At 41.1% G+C, this 17929-nt stretch overlaps 1 protein-coding gene across 5 annotated transcripts in view; it reads right to left on the reverse strand.

The window, feature by feature from the left end:
- FBXW11 (F-box and WD repeat domain containing 11) overlaps positions 1-17929 on the reverse strand; it is a 93672-nt gene that overhangs the window by 37555 nt on the left and 38188 nt on the right. For 2 of the 5 annotated variants that reach the window (XM_079969892.1, XM_079969893.1), the window contains one exon: positions 17645-17746. The exons of the other annotated variants lie outside the window; for them this stretch is intronic. In XM_079969892.1, the coding sequence (XP_079826018.1) occupies positions 17645-17746 (102 nt within the window). The remainder of the gene's footprint in view (positions 1-17644; positions 17747-17929) is intronic. 5 annotated transcript variants of the gene reach the window in all.

Here is a 17929-nt window from a genome sequence, read left to right on the forward strand (position 1 = left end):
CCACAACATTGAAAATACAAAACAACAAAAGCTGCATCAAAATTGGTACTTTCTGGCAGATATACAGTACAATGAAACATGAGTCATAAACTGGGACACTCAGATTTGAAAAAAAACAACAACACTCAAGTTGAATATAAAGGTTCTCAGCTTGGACAGAAAAGATGCTTTTAACCTTTCTGGAGAAAAAACAGCCGCAGGGCTGCAACCCAGAACATGCTCCTGACTGGGGTCCCCTGTTGGTTTTCTAATGAAAACCACTCCTTCCTGGCTGTTTTTGCTCCCTAAGAGTATGGTTTAATGTAAAACAACACCTTTCGGGGCAAAAAGAAGTCGGGTTAGGAAGGACGGAGGCTTCAGCAGAAAACTGGTGAGAGGCCTAATTTGAACCCTATACCTTGGGTTACAGACACTTCAGGTTACAGATGCTTCAGGTTACAGACTCTACTAACCCAGAAATAGTACCCTGGGTTAAGAACTTTGCTTCAGGGTGAGAACAGAAATCGCGTGGCGGCAGCGGGAGGACCCATTAGCTAAAGTGGTGCTTCAGGTTAAGAACAGTTTCAGGTTAAGAACGGACCTCCGGAACAAATTAAGTTCTTAACCCAAGGTAACACTGTAGCTGCTTTTTCGTCAAAATAACAACAACTAGGTTAAGCATGCTTGATGAAACAAGACTGGCATCTTAGTAATTTGGCCATAAGAGGGTTCCTTAAAGCCAAACCAGAATCACAGTCCCAAATGGAGTTGTGGTTGATTCCCCAACACATTTCTTCCTCTCGTCAACAGTTGTGGGCTCTGTTCTTGCAACACCAGAAATCTGCGGGAAATATTGGCCTATTTAGGAAAACCAGCTTTATAGGCACCCACTCAAAATTTACCCGTCTGCCCAAATATAGCTTACGTGTATAGCTATGTCAAAAAAGAAATAAATTATTCTGCAAGAGGCGGCTCAATCATGGAAATAAAGCAACTTTTATTCTTTATTTACCCATCCATTTATTACTGCAATCTAAAAGGACACTGTTCCTTCCTTTGGGAGGAAGGGTGGAATAGAAATTTAATAAAATAAATAAATTAAAAGAGTGCATTATTTATTTGCTAGACTTTCCAGAAGCGTATACCTGAGCGAAATCAATTAAGAGCAAAATGAAAGTACTCCACAATTCTTTGGAAGAACTTTTCATCATATCAGGGCTTTTACTTTGATCCCTTCTGTTTCCATATGTTGAGATCAAGGTGTGCTTAAAGCAGTGGTTCTCAAAAAATAAATAAATTCTATGGGTCACATTTTCAGAATAATAATTTGCTTGCACCACACCTCATTTTTTTATTGATAAGAAATACATTGGAAAACAAAAAGAAAACTCCTAGCAGTGCTTGATTTATAACAAAGAACACAACTACTTTATAATATGATCATGGAACATCCAGAAAGTATAAAACAATGCAGCTATATAAGAACACAAATCGTTCCAAAAATATAATTATAAACGAGCCTCTTACATATGTACCTTAAGTAGGTATACAAACTCAATGAGAGGTGTGAGTTTGCTTTTGTCAGGTAATCTCATATTCGTCAGAATTGAAAATCCGTGTTCACAACAATATGTCATGGAGAACTATAGCAATGATCTTGAAGAGGCATGGATACTGTTTCTGGTTGTGTGTATGTACACACACACACACACACACACACACACAATTTTAATTTGACACTATACCATACTGTACTGAAATGTTTAAAGTTTCTCTGATTTTCCTTGAATCTTCCCACCACACTTGCCATCCTCTCCTGCCACACCCTTTGAGAACCACTGGCTTGAAGCACAGCAGCCTCTGGCTCAAGAGAGGGTTGATTATCTATGGGAGGAAAATTAAAAATAAATAAATCAGGATTTTGAGAGGCAACAATTAAAATGTGCTAGCCAAGCCCTGGAACTAATGGATGCTAGGCATTACTCTGACATTCTGCAGTGTTCCTATGAACAGCAGGAATGGGGAGGCATAGGAGTTCCTTCAGCCAAAGATCACAGTGCTTTACTGAGTTATCTGACTAGTTCTGTGTGTTCATAATGGAATTATCAAGACTTTTTGTTGTTGTTTAGTCGTTTAGTCATATCCGACTCTTTGTGACCCCATGGACCAGAGCACGCCAGGCACTTCTGTCTTCCACTGCCTCCCGCAGTTTGGACAAACTCATGCTGGTAGCTTCGAGAACACTGTCCAACCATCTCGTCCTCTGTCGTCCCCTTCTCCTTGTGCCCTCCATCTTTCCAACATCTGGGAGTCTTCTCTTCTTATGAGGTGGCCAAAGTATTGGAGCCTCAGCTTCAGGATCTGCCCTTCCAGCGAGCACTCAGGGCTGATTTCCTTAAGAATGGACAGGTTTGATCTTCTTGCAGTCCACGGGACTCTCAAGAGTCTCCTCCAGCACCATAATTCAAAAACATCAATTCTTCGGCGATCAGCCTTCTTTATGGTCGAGCTCTCACTTCCATACATCACTACTGGGAAAACCATAGCTTTAACTATACAGAACTTTGTTGGCAAGGTGATGTCTCTGCTTTTTAAGATATCACGACTTAGTATACTGAAAAGTGGTCTAACGCACATCCCTTGAGGCCATTTTTTGGCAGCCCTCAGTAACATTTGACCCACCCCACCCTCACAGCCTTCGCATTGCCTTCCCAAAACCAGGCAAGTTAGGCTCTGTGCTTTGAGAAAGGTGTGGGGGTTCTGGAGGGCTCATACGAGTCTCCCACACCCTTCCCAAAGCCTAGCTGGTGCTTTCCCAGCTTTGGGAAGGAGATGGGAAAGCTCTAGGACCCTGCAGGAGCATCATGCCTCCTACCGAAAGCCCAACACCTTGCTTAACCAGTTTTGGGAAGGCAGCCTGAGGGCTTAGTGGGGATGGGCATCAATTTTTGAGCTTGCTCTCCTCCACACACACACACCCAAGACAAGGCAGTGTGCGGCCTGCAAGTTCCATGTCCCAAGTACTCTTGCGGCCCACTTGGTATGAAAAGTTGGGCTGCCCTGGTATACTGTATGACTGCAGGCTAGAGAGAATAAAAGAATCAGGCAAAACCAGTTAGAAAGACTGGGCGTTTATTCCATGTTGAGAGTAAATAAGGCAATTATACATTTCCGCAGCCTAAAGAATTATGGCTACAATGCACTAATTTATGCTTATTTAAAAGACTGTCTAAATACAAGTTTATGTTTTACTGAGATATTCATGATTGCTCTGTTTTGTTTGTAATCATGGCTTTGCCTGGACTAGGTAAGCTTTTAAGGACAACAAGGAAGGTTCAATTACAGTAACACAGAAGACAGTGGAAATGAGATTGGTTATAAAACTAGCTGTTTGTTCATTCAAAAGGAAGCACCTTTCCGAAGAACACAACTGATGTGGGGAGGGGAACTGCTAAGGTCTAAGGATATTCATATCATATGGTTGGAGAGCACCTCTCCATTTCATCTAGTTACTCATTTTTAGGAAAAATAATTATCCGTGCTCCACTGTATCTGAGGAAACGTGTTACTATGTACCTAAGCAAATACAATGTTCCCTAAAAACAGCCTCTAGAATAAATTTAAGTTTCAATTCATTTGCGAAGAGTGAACATTTTTGAATGCTGTGAAGAGTGTCATAGTCAAGTAATAACATTAGCAGCTAATAACTGAAGAACATCAGAGGTTCACAGAATAGTTCTACTAGTGCAACTTTCAAACTGTATTAATCTAAATTTATTTTAATGTGGACACGATCTACTGTAAAAAAAGAAATCTCTCTGTTTTCATACAGAACTGTGAACCTGGTCACACGAAAGAAGAGAGAAGGTGGCAGAAGAAAACAGTCTGTAGAGAGCTTTTGGCCACAGTACGTTGACTAGATGAAAAACCTAAATGTAACAAATAAAATAAAGGGTTGTACTAAGGTAGTGGCACCAGTTAGGGAGCTGATGGAAAGAGGAAAAAATAGGAGGGAGGGAGGCATCACACGAAATTGGAAGTAAGCTGAAAAAAAACACCCTCAGAAATAGTGTGTTACTCCTGGATGCGAACGCGATCCGTTCCGGAGCCCCATTCACATCCTGAAGCGAACGTAACACGCGACTGCACGTATGTGCGTGTCGCGTTTCGCCGCTTCTGCGCATGCCGTCATTTTGAGCATCTGCGCATGCGCAAGCGGCGAAACCCGGAAGTAACATGCTCCGTTACTTCCGGGTAGCTGTGGAGCACAACCCGAAAATATTCATCCCAAAGCTACTTCAACCCGACGTATGACTGTACAAGATATTATTTCTCATTTGGATGGCAGAATAGCTTGGGAATAGCTTGGGAATAGTGAAGTGCAGCGCGCGCGCACACACACACACACACACACATTTATACTGTAATTAATTGAAATGTCAAACATGCTCTGTTATGTACAGTATTTTAAGGCATAAAGTACAAATTTAAATGTCAGTCTTGCAAGCAATTATTTGGAGCCGTAAGCCCTGAATTCCTTGACTGCCTGCCCCTCTTCCTCCAATGACCCTAGCTTTGCCTCCTTTCCTCCACTTCCAAGTACATTTCTCTACCCCCAAACTCAATGCCCCACACACCCCACATGAATTCTGCTGAATGGGGCTTCTACATTGGACAAGACACCATACTGATTGCAAATATGGCTGACACCTCCCTTTCTAAGATACGAGGAGCTTCTGGCTCCCAGTCACCATGAGGAAAGTAACCAATCCCACCATGCACATGTCCAGCGCAAGGGCAGTACATGGTCTGGATGAATGCAGAGGTTTACTTTCCCTAAATGGACCATACTGCTCCGCAAAGAGTGCCTGCTAAATGGGAACAAGACACATTCCCCACACTTAGAGATATAAGCTCCACGACTGGAAGGAAGAAATCCCAAGGCAGGTACCATATTGCTGCCACTGTGAGGCTTTCTGACTCCCTTCAGCATTTTAGCGCATGGCCCTTTAAGGCAAAAGGGCACGGGTGGCGATGTGTGGGTTAAACCACAGAGCCTAGGGCTTGCCGATCAGAAGGTCGGCGGTTTGAATCCCTGCCACGGGGTGAGCTCCCGTTGTTCAGGCCCAGCTCCTGCCAACCTAGCAGTTCGAAAGCACACCAGTGCAAGTAGATAAATAGGTACCGCTCCGGCGGGAAGGTAAACAGCGTTTCCGTGCGCTGCTCTGGTTCGCCAGAAGCGGCTTAGTCATACTGGCCACATGACCCGGAAGCTGTACGCCGGCTCCCTCGGCCAATAAAGCGAGATGAGCACCGCAACCCCAGAGTCGGCCACGACTGGACCTAATGGTCAGGGGCCCCTTTACTTTTACCTTTAAGGCAAGGAGGGAGAAATCTGTATGATCAATCATGAAAGCACAACACAACTTGGGGGGAAACACAAGGGCAACAGCCTGGAGACTGCATGCACACGAATCTATCCGTACATCAAGTATGTAATTTTAAATCTCCCTAGGCCAGGCATGTCCAAAGTCCGTTTTGGGGTCCTAATGTGCCCCCCCTGGCTGGTTTTATCCGGCCCCTGTGACAGTTTAATCCTAAAACCTCAACAACTTTGGTCAGCCCTCATGCATGTTTACTTCATCAAATCTGGCCCTCTTTGAAAAAAGTTTGTGCACCCCTGCCCTAGGCGATCTGACGGATGCCATTTGTAAGTCCATTAAATACCACAAGAAATTACGGAATTCTTACTTTCTGTGGCCAGCACAGCACCAACACCATCTGATCTAACAACATGAAGTAAAAGGCATGAAGGCCTCTGCAAAGTAAAATAATGAAGGATCCCTGTCAAACTACCATGAAAAATACATAAGTGAGAAAAGGGAAGCCCATTTAGCAAACCAACGGTACTAACTATTCATATTTTGTGGTTAACAACAGAACTGTATAGGCAAAAAACTATTTAACACATTTGTGAATCTTAAGCATGTTGTTCTATTAAATGTTTTATATGACTAGCTACAGAAACCATCAGTTATTGTACTATCTTATGATAAAGAATACAACTGAAGAGTGGCAAGGTATCCACAAATACCTCATCAAATCTAGAACTGGCTCAACTAAGCACGAAAACCACATTATAGATTAAAATTTAACATGTCAAAATCAATAACCAGGCCTTAGTTAAGATCTACCATTTTCAAGTATCAATAAGCATACCTCATCCAAACTAGTCTACCTGTAAAGACAAGAGCTGGGATCCTGAGTCTACATACCAGCCAAGGGCTCTCCTCAGATGGTGCGTCTTAAGACTAAATTGAGAATATACTTCTCAAAATTTTCAGGCACTCTATTTTCCTCCCTCCACCGGTACCCACTATTTCTTGTTTTCTCTGCACTTTCAATAGAAAATACATCTTCCCTCACTTTGTCTTCTATCTAAATTTGTTCTAGATTAATTTCCTTTTCTCTCCAAACCTCTGGCTCTGTATTCAAAGAACAGCCACATACCGTATTTTTCGCTCTATAAGACGCACCAGACCACAAGACGCACCTAGTTTTTGGAGGAGGAAAACAAGAAAAAAATTATTCTGAATCTCAGAAGCCAGAACAGCAAGAGGGATCGCTGCGCAGTGAAAGCAGCAATCCCTCTTGCTGTTCTGGCTTCTGTGATAGATGCGCAGCCTGCATTCGCTCCATAAGACGCACACACATTTCCCCTTACTTTTTAGGAGGGGAAAAGTGAGTCTTATAGAGCAAAAAATACAGTAACTGTTGCAAAAGTTACCATATTTTTCTGTGTATAAGATGCCTCCATGTATAAGACAACCCCTATTCTTATTTTTATTTTTTTTTGAAGGAAAAATTAAAAAGTCAATATTTCTTGAGTTCTTAAGCTTTTTTTGGGGGGGGGGATTGCCCTTGAGTTGTTGAGCTTTTCCTGCAGAGATCACCCAAAGTTGTTAAGCTTCTTAGAGTGTAGTTGTTTCGATTTTGTGGGGGATGTCACTGCTGCAACAAAACATCGTCTTGGACCTGGAAAACTTCTATTTCTTTTAGGCCACAACCTCCTACTGAGGAATATGTGGGCTCATATCCTATAGGTATTTGCAAAGCTGCACTAACAAGTATTAGGATCTGCAGACTGCCTAAAACATATAGTGCAAGAACCACCTTGTTTCCAAGTCCAAATATTGAAACATGTGCTGTGTTGCTAATCTATATTCAGCTATCTTGTCTTCTGGTTCTTGATCTCCTTTTCCTTTATTCTTCTCTTCCTCAGTGGCAGGCACTGCGATCTGCAAATCCTAATTTCTTACAATCTTCATCAATAGGGCGGAGACATGGATCAAAGTATGCCAATGATGCTTAATCAATAAGTTTAAGCAGCTTGTTTCGGCCCCACGACCTGAAAAATCTGAACGATTTGTGAACATGATATACTTTCCCATGCAGTGTTTTGATTTCATTCCTTCTCATAATTCTTGTACACAATAGCTCCCTAAGGCTTTGAAGCAAAATAAACAACTGTTTTCAAAGGCTACTATCCAGCACTATTCATTGGCTCACAGTAAACACGAAATCTGCCATTTTGTATGCACCAGGCTTCCTATAAACACACATTTATTATTCACCGGAGTAGCAACTCTTCCTTACTATCTATGCAATTAGTCTCCAAAGGCACTTTTTACCAGAAGAGCTGCTATCATCAAGAGAGATAATGGGTGGAATCCAAACACCTCCACCTGGTTCCTTGGGCAAAGGGACCCAAGGGTGATGACCCCCTGAAATTGAGGGTGACACTGCCTCTTATGCGTATGACGTGGAAGCACTTTCCCCAAATGCATGAAGTTTGAATAAGTGGAAAAATTGAACCCAAGACTGGATTAAAGCCCAAGGCAGGCATGGCCAAACTTGGCCATTCAGCTGTTTTGGGACTACAACTCCCATAATCCCTAGCTAACAGGACCAGTGGTCAGGGATGATGGGAATTGTAGTCCCAAAACACCTGGAGGGCCAAGTTTGGCCGTGCCTGCCCGAAGGCTTGCAAAATACTTTTAATATGTGAAGTGCAATTGAAACATAATGTTGGAAAACTTCCAGGCAATGGCCCTATTCTCCAAAACAGCATGTGCACTAGAATTCATTTTTTTGTGCTGCAAGTCATTGGAACTACAGGCATCAGCACTAGCTGTCACATAGACACCTGTAACAAATCTTGCAGACTGGAAGTGCAAGGGATAGAACTTATTTTCCTCAACTGATTTTATAGCTCCATGTCAATGGGGCTTTAGGCCTGGTTTTGGCACAGAAACTGCTTTGATAGCCCAGTAGAGGCTTGTCTGGTGTCTCCATTACATATCTTTAGGCACCAGGTGAAAACAACAGAGGGGAAGGAAAAAAAATTATTTATTTTTATTTAAAACATTTATAAACGGTTATAATATTTTTAAAAAATATCTCAATACTGTACAACAGAAAACTGCAAAGAATATAATTAAAACAATATACAACATAAACCAGCAAAATAGTATTATAAAAGCATATAAGAACACAAACAAGAATTCAGGGAATTTATAGACAAAAATAGGGGCTGATCTTATAGGTCAGGGAAAGCTTGGGCAAAAACATGCGCCTTTTAGAACTGCACCTTACTGTTTAAAAAAAAATCCTACAACATGCAGGAAAAACAAAATCCAGGATGTCATGACCTTTTCAAAACCAGATTCCCTGCAATTAAAAATGTGATGTAAGTGCTGAATAATCTTAATTTCTGGTGCATGATTATAAGAGAAAGAATGGTGTGGAAATGCCTAACTGCAAGTTTTACTCACTCCATGCAGTCTTTCCTAGCAAACAGGAATAAAGGGTCTCTTGAGAATTATAATTACTAACTCAGTAAAGCAACACGAATCCCAAAAGCATAAGTAACTCTTTTAGCCATTTACGGTATATTAAATCCAACAGATATAGTTAAATAGGATTTATAAATATTAACACCCTAACCAGTCTTCAAAGTACAGAAGAATGCAACCTCAAGCCTTTACAAAGTTTTATTTTTGAACACAGAAGAGGGGATTGACAGACATGAGATTTCAAATGCAGGTAGAAGAGAAAGAATTAAATTCAAGCTTTCTGGGTTGTATCCAACTGTGTCACACCATTGATGGAAGGCTCTTTGATCAATTAGAGGCGCCTGTGAGCAATAAAGGGGGGGGTTCACAAATTCCCCCTTTTCTCCTGCAGGCCCTTGCATCACATCACGTCTCATTGCTGTTCCAAAGGGTCCCCCAATCCTCTGGAACGTATTGGCATGGCAAAGGGAGCTGCAAGAGGGAAGGTGGGATCAGAGAAAATTGCCTGTACCCAGCCCGCTTTCCATTCACTGAAGCCTCTGTTGGTTCAAAGAGAATTCTTTCACAACTGATAAGAGGACACAAATGGATCCAATTTTCTGTATACAGCATATATCATGTTTGCTTGCAAACTATCGGAAAAAAGAAGTAGTAGTCATATTTGTAGTTGAGAAATGGGGACGGGGTAGAGGTCTAAAAGTCCCTTAACGTTATCCAATAAAAGTACATTTTCGACTGCAATCCCATTATCCAGTTCATTACATCCGAATCACACCCAAGCTTTTATGACTTCAGGGCAACATATACCGGGCTCTTTCATTTGATCTTCAGACTGAAAGGTAATAGTGAAATGACTTAGTGGAGATTTCATCCCCATGTTTCCTGAATCGAAGTCCAACACTACCCATTATATCACAGTGGCCAAAACCAGTGCAATAAAAGGTGCTATGCACAAAACTGACCTTTTCTCCCTAAAACAATTTACTTCTTTCCTAATCTTTATCATCAGTCTACAGTTGATTTTATCTTCCTAAATTTTACATTTCTTCAACCTTCTATTTTAATTTGGGGAGCAAGCGCCAAACAAATACAGAAACACAAAGTGCAAAGAGAATTGTCAGCCTAAACAACACTGTGCTGAAGGGCCCCTCACCTCGGTATCAAAGCCTTTGGGGTGGGGAAAGCACATTCATTCATCCAGGGTCTCGCATGAGCGAGCGAGAAGCATGAATGAGCCATATAAAAACATGCTTCCTGCCCAAACAGTCAGCCAAATGGGGCAGACATAACAGCAGTTCAGTTTTGTTCAGCATAATATGATCAGTCCAGATACTGTTGCAATAATTTAAAGTGAGAGACTTTTCACCACTTTGGGGAACAATATGGGACCTTACCATTCAAAGTCTGACCCCGGTTTTTTAAGAAAAACACTGTTAAAAGAAATACATTCTCACAAAACTCTACAGACACAATGTACGCAAACTTAGATTAAGACTAAATATCTTTCCTGAGCACCTGTAAAATACTCTTTTCTTTTTCAGTGCACAGAGATTTCTATTCATGTGCTTACTGTCATCTTCCTCTCTGTAGTATTTGAAACTTAAGAAAAGCAACACACCTCTTTCCCAAATGGGACAAAACCTAGGAACTGAAACTAAAGTTGACCTAGTTTTGTCACGCAACGGCTGAGGCAAATGTAGGTCAGTAGAACATCAAGTAAGCTACAAGGTAGAATACCAGGTTATCACTCAGCACCTCCCAACTTTACTCACACACACCTCGAAACCAAGGATAAAAACAACTACTTGCTTTGGATTTAATTCCTGTATTTCTTTGCTGTTTACAGCACTTTACTATTTTAAAATATTTATTTAGCACTAAGGTGTCAGGCAGTGTGCAAAGCCATGAAACTAAAATAATTGCTGCCCAGAAGGCATATGATCTAAAACTGAAACAGGACCAAAAAGGAGACTGGACAAACTTCAGTTAGAAGAGGCTGGAGAGTATTAGCTGGTAGAGAAAAACTATGGTGGCTTCAGAAAGTCTTTATGAAAAGAAAAAAGTATTTCTAGTGCTGAAATCACTCATGCCTTTTACTGTTTTCATCATCACTCAGGAATCTTTCACCATTTCTGTTAATGCAAACGAGCCAGATCATAACTTACTATCTTCCCTGCTTAAACAGATTTCTTTCAGCTGTTGCAGATAAAGCCACTCCTTCCCACCTACCTATCCTGGTAAAAACCAATCTGGATTCTGATGAAATCTCACATAGATGTTTCTAATGCGCCCCATTGCCATTTAGGCTGGATCCAGAGACGTCAAAGAAGCAATTCAGTTAAACATGTTGTTAACTCATATAGGGAAATCTGGTAGGGAAAGACGGGGTTTCACAGCACCATGTGGTGTCACGGTGTTATATCGCATACAACGCATATAAAACACTTTTATTTTACCAATCTAGCTGAGTCCTTAGTTCATTGTCCAACTTCTGCTCAGCGGAAACGGCTGAAATCAGATTCACCAATGACTTCTCTCTCTTTTTCTTTTTAAAAGTATTGCTGAGCAGCAGTGTGCATGACCTTTTGAACAGGAAAAACAAAATCCACCTGCATTTCCAAGCAGCTTCAACTGTGGCAGAAGAAACTGGAACTGATGCAACTGACAAGTGACAAGGTTTGCCAACCATACATCAATAAAAGTTTTTAAAGTGCAAGTGGGGAAATGGTGGGTGGGCTAAAAATGTGCTTGAGATAGAACTTGTCTATTCATTACAGGTAATGCCTGCAATTGTATATCCATCTTCCAGTATGGCCCAAAACCTTTTTTTTTAAAAAAGCTACGCATTTAAAATTGCATCTCTGTCTTTCACACAGGCACATTACAGCATGGGAAATAAATGTAACTATATAGTCCAGATCAAAGAGTGTGAAAACAGCACTGCAATTAGCTTCTGATGTGAAGTACCACCCAAAATGATCACCTTAAGCTATGCCCTATGACAAGGGCAGGCGGACCACTGATTTGTTTTGGAGGGGGAGGAAAGTTTCTTCGCAAGACTGCCTTATATTTAAAGGCTAAGAGCTCAGAGACAACACAGACATAGTAACAAATCTAGTACAGAGATTAATAGCCATCAAGACTTGCAACAGGACTGTTGAATGCTATAAACCGAAAAAATAGGCACATACTTTTTATTTATCTAAATATTTGTAGCCTGCTCTTCAGTGTCCAAGCCTTCACAAGGCAGCTCATCCTATAGCAAGACAATATAGATCTAATTTAGAAATACCCACTAAAACTGAAAACCAAACAAATAACTGAACTAAAAACACCCCAAAGAATTGACATAGCCAGAGCAAGTTAGTACAGTCATGCCTCGTGTTGCCTTAGGGTCACGTTGCGTCTTTTCGGCTTGTATACTTCTGGGTTTCGCCATGTGCACATGCACAGAAGCGCTCTATCGCAATCCGTGCTTGCACAGAGGCACCACTCTAGTTGCGGACCTTTTGGGGTGCAAACGGCACTCCAGAACAGATCGTGATCCCAACTAGAGGTACCACTATATGTGGAAGAAGGTGCATCTCTGCCAGCAGGCAGGAGTTTCACCAGTGGGTGGACAATGCCCACTGCAAAGGCCCCTGGTATGCCTGTGGAACGACCCTCAAACAGAGTGTTTTGAGAGGCAGGGACAGATCAATGGTGGCTTGGGATGCAAAGCTCCTTTGTACTTCCCAGAGGCCCCAGGATTAGGCTAATCAATTCCCCCCTCCTTATTACAATGGCGGCAAATTCTTACAAAATGGAAGCGTGGTTGATATGCCCCTCCTGACTCCCCACTGGACTGGACTGTTACATAACAAAAGAATAAAACCTAGTATTTGACCCCCAGCAAAATACGAGTTTAAGAGGTAGTTAATCTAAGCTGCTCCACTGTGCCAGAGACAGTTGGTTCTGACAGAATGAACACCAGAACTGAGAGTTTTCTTAGGGCTACATTCAAGTGCTAGCATTTTTAAAAAAATTAAAAAAACAACACCTAAAGCCACAGAAACAGAGCCATGGGGACTGCCTGGTAGTGGAGGAATGTAACAACAACAAATAAGGGAAGGGGCAAGGAGGAAACTGGTTGCTTCCAGATTAACAGAGTTTATAACTTCTATGTATTGATCTAACATTTTATAGTTGTTCATCCCAATATCTACCATAGCTTCCTGTGACATTGAAGAACTTCATTTTGCTGCTCAACTTGCAGTCAGACAACTCTTGTGGATAACGCTGGATCCTTGCATTTTGAGGTAACAGCTTCCCCCGACTCACTTTCGCCACACCACTCAATTTTATAAGCACCTACCACATCCTCAAAAGCAAATTTATCACCTTTTAAGTTTTTCTCCATAATAAATGGATTATCATTTTAACTTGCCTTTCTTAAACATAATTTTCCGAATTAAATGATATGCTGTTTGAGGTAAAGCAATGTTAACAAAATGCAAGTACATGTAGCCAAATTGTACCTACGATTCTAATAATCTACAACTAAGATGGCAATTGGGACGCAGGTGGCGCTGTGGGTTAAAGCCTCAGCGCCTAGGGCTTGCCGATCGAAAGGTCGGCGGTTCGAATCCCTGCGGCGGGGTGCGCTCCCGCTGCTCGGTCCCAGCGCCTGCCAACCTAGCAGTTCGAAAGCACCTCCGGGTGCAAGTAGATAAATAGGGACCGCTTACCAGCGGGAAGGTAAACGGCGTTTCCGTGTGCAGCTCTGGTTCGCCAGATGCAGCTTTGTCACGCTGGCCACGTGACCCGGAAGTGTCTCCGGACAGCGCTGGCCCCTGGCCTCTTAAGTGAGATGGGCGCACAACCCCAGAGTCTGTCAAGACTGGCCCGTATGGGCAGGGGTACCTTTACCTTTACCTAAGATGGCAATTGCTTGCTTTTTATCTGTTCTTAAATTCTTTATATTACATTTGCTTTCTTCATTATCACACTGCTCAAAGTTGACATTTTCACACTGCTCAGTTGACATTTTCAAATGACTGCAAAGTATTTATCAAATAGTTAAAGTCAATTAAGATATCTGTGTGTGCACTTGGAGGTGGATGTGTAGGAATAATGGTTCCAAATGCCATTTATTAATGATCAGCACTGAATTTTATTTTGCATTCTCTTGCCCAATTCTGAAAGATCCTTAGGGGAATGATCTTTGAATTTTACTATTCTGAATAGCTGGCCATCTTCACAATTTACTCCATTCTACAGATTTGTGTTTAAAAAACACACAGAAAAGGTCTCAAAACACTTCCATGTTACACCACAGAGAATGACACCATAAAAACTCTGGTTCTGTAGTTTTCTCTCAGTCAAATGACACCTTCCTTGTTATGTACAGAGCATCATGTACAAAGATCAATTTATTTAATACACAAATATGACAGAAGCTCACAGATAAGAGTGATGATGAGAGCTAAGGCTTAGATACATAGCTAAGCAATTATAATAAAAATATAATCATTTACAAAGAAAGAGAATGATAATAGAAGGTTGCTTTTCATGCATACAATCTCACATTGCGAAGCAGTCCTGTATTGTCATCCATAGCATCCCAAACTCTGAAGCATGCTTGCAATAGACTCCCACCAAATAACACAGCCATACATATTTCAAGGGCAGGCTCATGCATTTTCAGGTAATGATCAAGGGTGGATTTATCATGTGTAGTCCAACACATATCAGATTCAATAATAATATTATTATTATAATAACAACAAATTTATTATTTATTATTTATACCCTGCCCATCTGGCTGGGTTTCCTCAGCCACTCTGGGAGGCTTACAGCATATCTAAAAACATAATAAAAGCTTCAAGCATTCAAAACCTCCCAAAACAGGACTGCCTTCAGATGTCTTCTAAAAGTTGTGTAATTCTTTATCTCCTTGACATCTGAAGGGAGGATGTTCCACAGGTAGGGTGCCCCTATGGAGAAGGCCCTCTGCCTGGTTCCCTGTAACTGCCTGGTATGCATTAATTCAATTTTTGAGGTTTGCTAGATTTATTGTAGTCAGGAAAGCCTCCCATACATTAGCAGAAGAAGTCTTCAAAGATTTGGCCATCCAATGGATAAAGGTTCTGCTGGTCAATCCCAAAATGGATATTTAGATTGCTATTTCCATTGTAATAACTGAAAATAGAGAATCTTTTCCCCCTTGATATGTAACAAGTTTATTATCTGATGTTTAACACAGCTAGAAGGTGTCAGTTCAAAAATATACCATCAGTTGTTTACTCCTTTGCCACTATTTTCTATACATAGTGCACATTTTGCATAAGGTATACTTTTCAGTGCAGGCTACCAGTGCTACAAAGCAGACTCAAACATTACCTTGTACACTTACTTTCAAGAGATAGTGTGGTATTATATTTATACCATATCAAGATACCAAATAATGGATTATATTTGCATTTCTCTAACACATAACTTAACTGCTGATATGCACTTTTGCAATGGAATCATAGAGTTAGAAGGAACAACGAGGGTCATCTAGTCCAACCCCCTGCATGCAGAAATCTATTTACCCAATGCGGGGCTCAAACTCATGGCCCCGAGATTAAAAGTCTCATGATCTACTATCTGAGCTATCCCAGTGATGTTAAGAATGACAAGGGGACAGCTTTCTGTCTGCTTTAACATTTCTATAAACTTACTGAAGGGAGCCATCTGAAGAGAGAATATACAGAAGGAAATCTATTTTATTTACATAGAATATGATAACTAAATGAAATACAGTGGTACCTCGGTTTAAGAACAGCCCTGTTTACGAACGATTCGGTTTACAAACTTCACAAAACCGGAATTAGTGTCCCGGTTTGCGAACTTTACCTTGGTCTAAGAACGGAAGCCGAATGGTGGAAGGGCACCGGCAGCGGGAGGCCTCATTAGGGAAAGCGTACCTTGGTTTAAGAACGGTTTTGGTTTAAGAATGGACTTCCAGAATGGATTAAGTTTGTAAACTGAGATACCACTGTATAAGGGTCAATAGTTGTACAGTGGTACCTTGGTTTGCATAAGTCTTGGTTTGCATACGTTTCGGATTACAAACACGTCAAACCCGGAAGTGCGTGTCCCGGTTTACAACCTTTTTTTGGATTACAACCCTTTTTTTTATTACGAACAATTTTTTTTCCGAGGCCCCATTAGTGAAAGTGCGCCTTGGGTTACCACCTGTTTTGGTTTACAAACAGAGCTCCAGAACGGATTATGGTTGTAAACCAAGGTACCACGGTATTTTAAAGGTTTTAGTTCTGCCACTATCCAGGAAGGTCATATAATATAGGGTGTTTGAGATATGGGTCCTAAGGCATGACACTGGTGGAAGCATCCACAAAAAACACCAATTGTCTGGTTGTTGTTTTTTAGTAAAGTCTCATATCAACAATCTAGGTGCAAATAAGCTAGAGAGAAAGTAAACAAATGTTAGCGTTTTGTTGTGCTCTGGTTAGCAATTTAGACTGGAAACCTATTTGATTTCTTTATCTCACTATACTGTATGACTCATGGAAGAAGGAGGGCTGTATCCTTAAATTCCCAGGAAAGCCTCCATACAACATACCCAATCACCTTGTCAAATCCAGTATGTCACATACAATTTGCATCCAACATAGAGAGTTACGATTTACATTATGATCAACATTCCACTATTCTCTGTGGGCATAGAGGATTCATGTTTCAGAAGACTTGGGGCAACTCATATTTATGATATTTATTAGGGTCAACAGAAAAAAAACACCTAAAAACACTAGTTATTCTCCTTGTGCATTTTGAGGTACAGGGGTTGGGGAGGGAGAGACAGAGAGAGAGAACAGGGCTGCCTCAAATCTCAAAGCACAAATATAAGTCCCATCCACCTGCTGCATAGCCTGTGGCCTAACTTATGTGAAAGTTATTTCTCATACTTGGGAAAGACCATTTAAGCCCACATAGTGAAATCCCAGAGCGAGAAGTGCACAAAGGTCCTGGTGGGTAAGCCACTGAGTTTGGCCACTAGAGACAATTTAAAATGATCCCAGTGGCCCAAATAAATTACTAATCATTTGCCATACTTAGTTCAGCTATGTCCACAAACGAAGCCCTCAAAAATTAATAAACGCACTACCATATGCTATTATTTAGCAATACCTATACAAAACTAAATGTACCATTGTGAAGAGAATCAGAGCTAGTGATCTTGCTATTTACACATGTTCTCAAGCTCCATAATTAAAAATAAATAAATTCATTCATTTGAAAGAAACTCAAGCCATTTAAGTGGGTTCCATGCTAGCACTATTGTAAGAATTTTAACACTGGCACAAGAGAGCCCCTGATTTCTTCCATCTAAAAATCTCTTCTCTTTGAACATTACAAAAACTTTCTCAGGAAGATTTGCTGTATACATGGAGGATTCAATGCAGTCGAGAAAGGAATTAAACTGATGTATCATTGTATTTGCTTGGCAGATTTATTTGTTTATTTTGTATTTTCACACCACCCTTCATCAATTATTCCAATGATTTTACTGTGGAAACTCACAAACAAAAACAGGCAGCATGCAAGCCTTATTTGCATCGCAACTGGAGGCAACAGGTAGAGCAAAATGCGTACTACTTTCAAATTAGGAGTTTTATCATGCAGAGAGGGCTCCTACAAAAAACTGAAGAGGATCATACAGAAAACATTCAGAAGGCTATAATATTTAAATTGAACCCAGCGAGATTTTAACAATGACCACAGCATAAGCATAACACATTTACAACAAGAAAGAAGAAAGGCACCTGGAGACATCTGACACTGGGCATGCTCTGCAGGCATCTCAGTGCGCACATGCTCTCTACCAGGTTGGAGCAGCCTAGCCACAAAGACCTTGGCACAGAACACTGCAGGATGACAAAAAGGAAGGAAGAGAAGAAGCAGTTAGATGCCACAAGTTACTGAACGCAGGTAACTTATTAGTATGTTAAAGTGGATAACCAAAGGCAAGCAACCAAAAACATCTAATCCCATTCCAAACTGCTTGGCCAGATCATCAATCAAGGGCTGAACCCACCAAACACTACAAT

Source organism: Podarcis cretensis (assembly GCF_951804945.1).
Source record: "Podarcis cretensis genome assembly, chromosome: 3".
Classification (NCBI taxonomy): domain Eukaryota; kingdom Metazoa; phylum Chordata; class Lepidosauria; order Squamata; family Lacertidae; genus Podarcis; species Podarcis cretensis.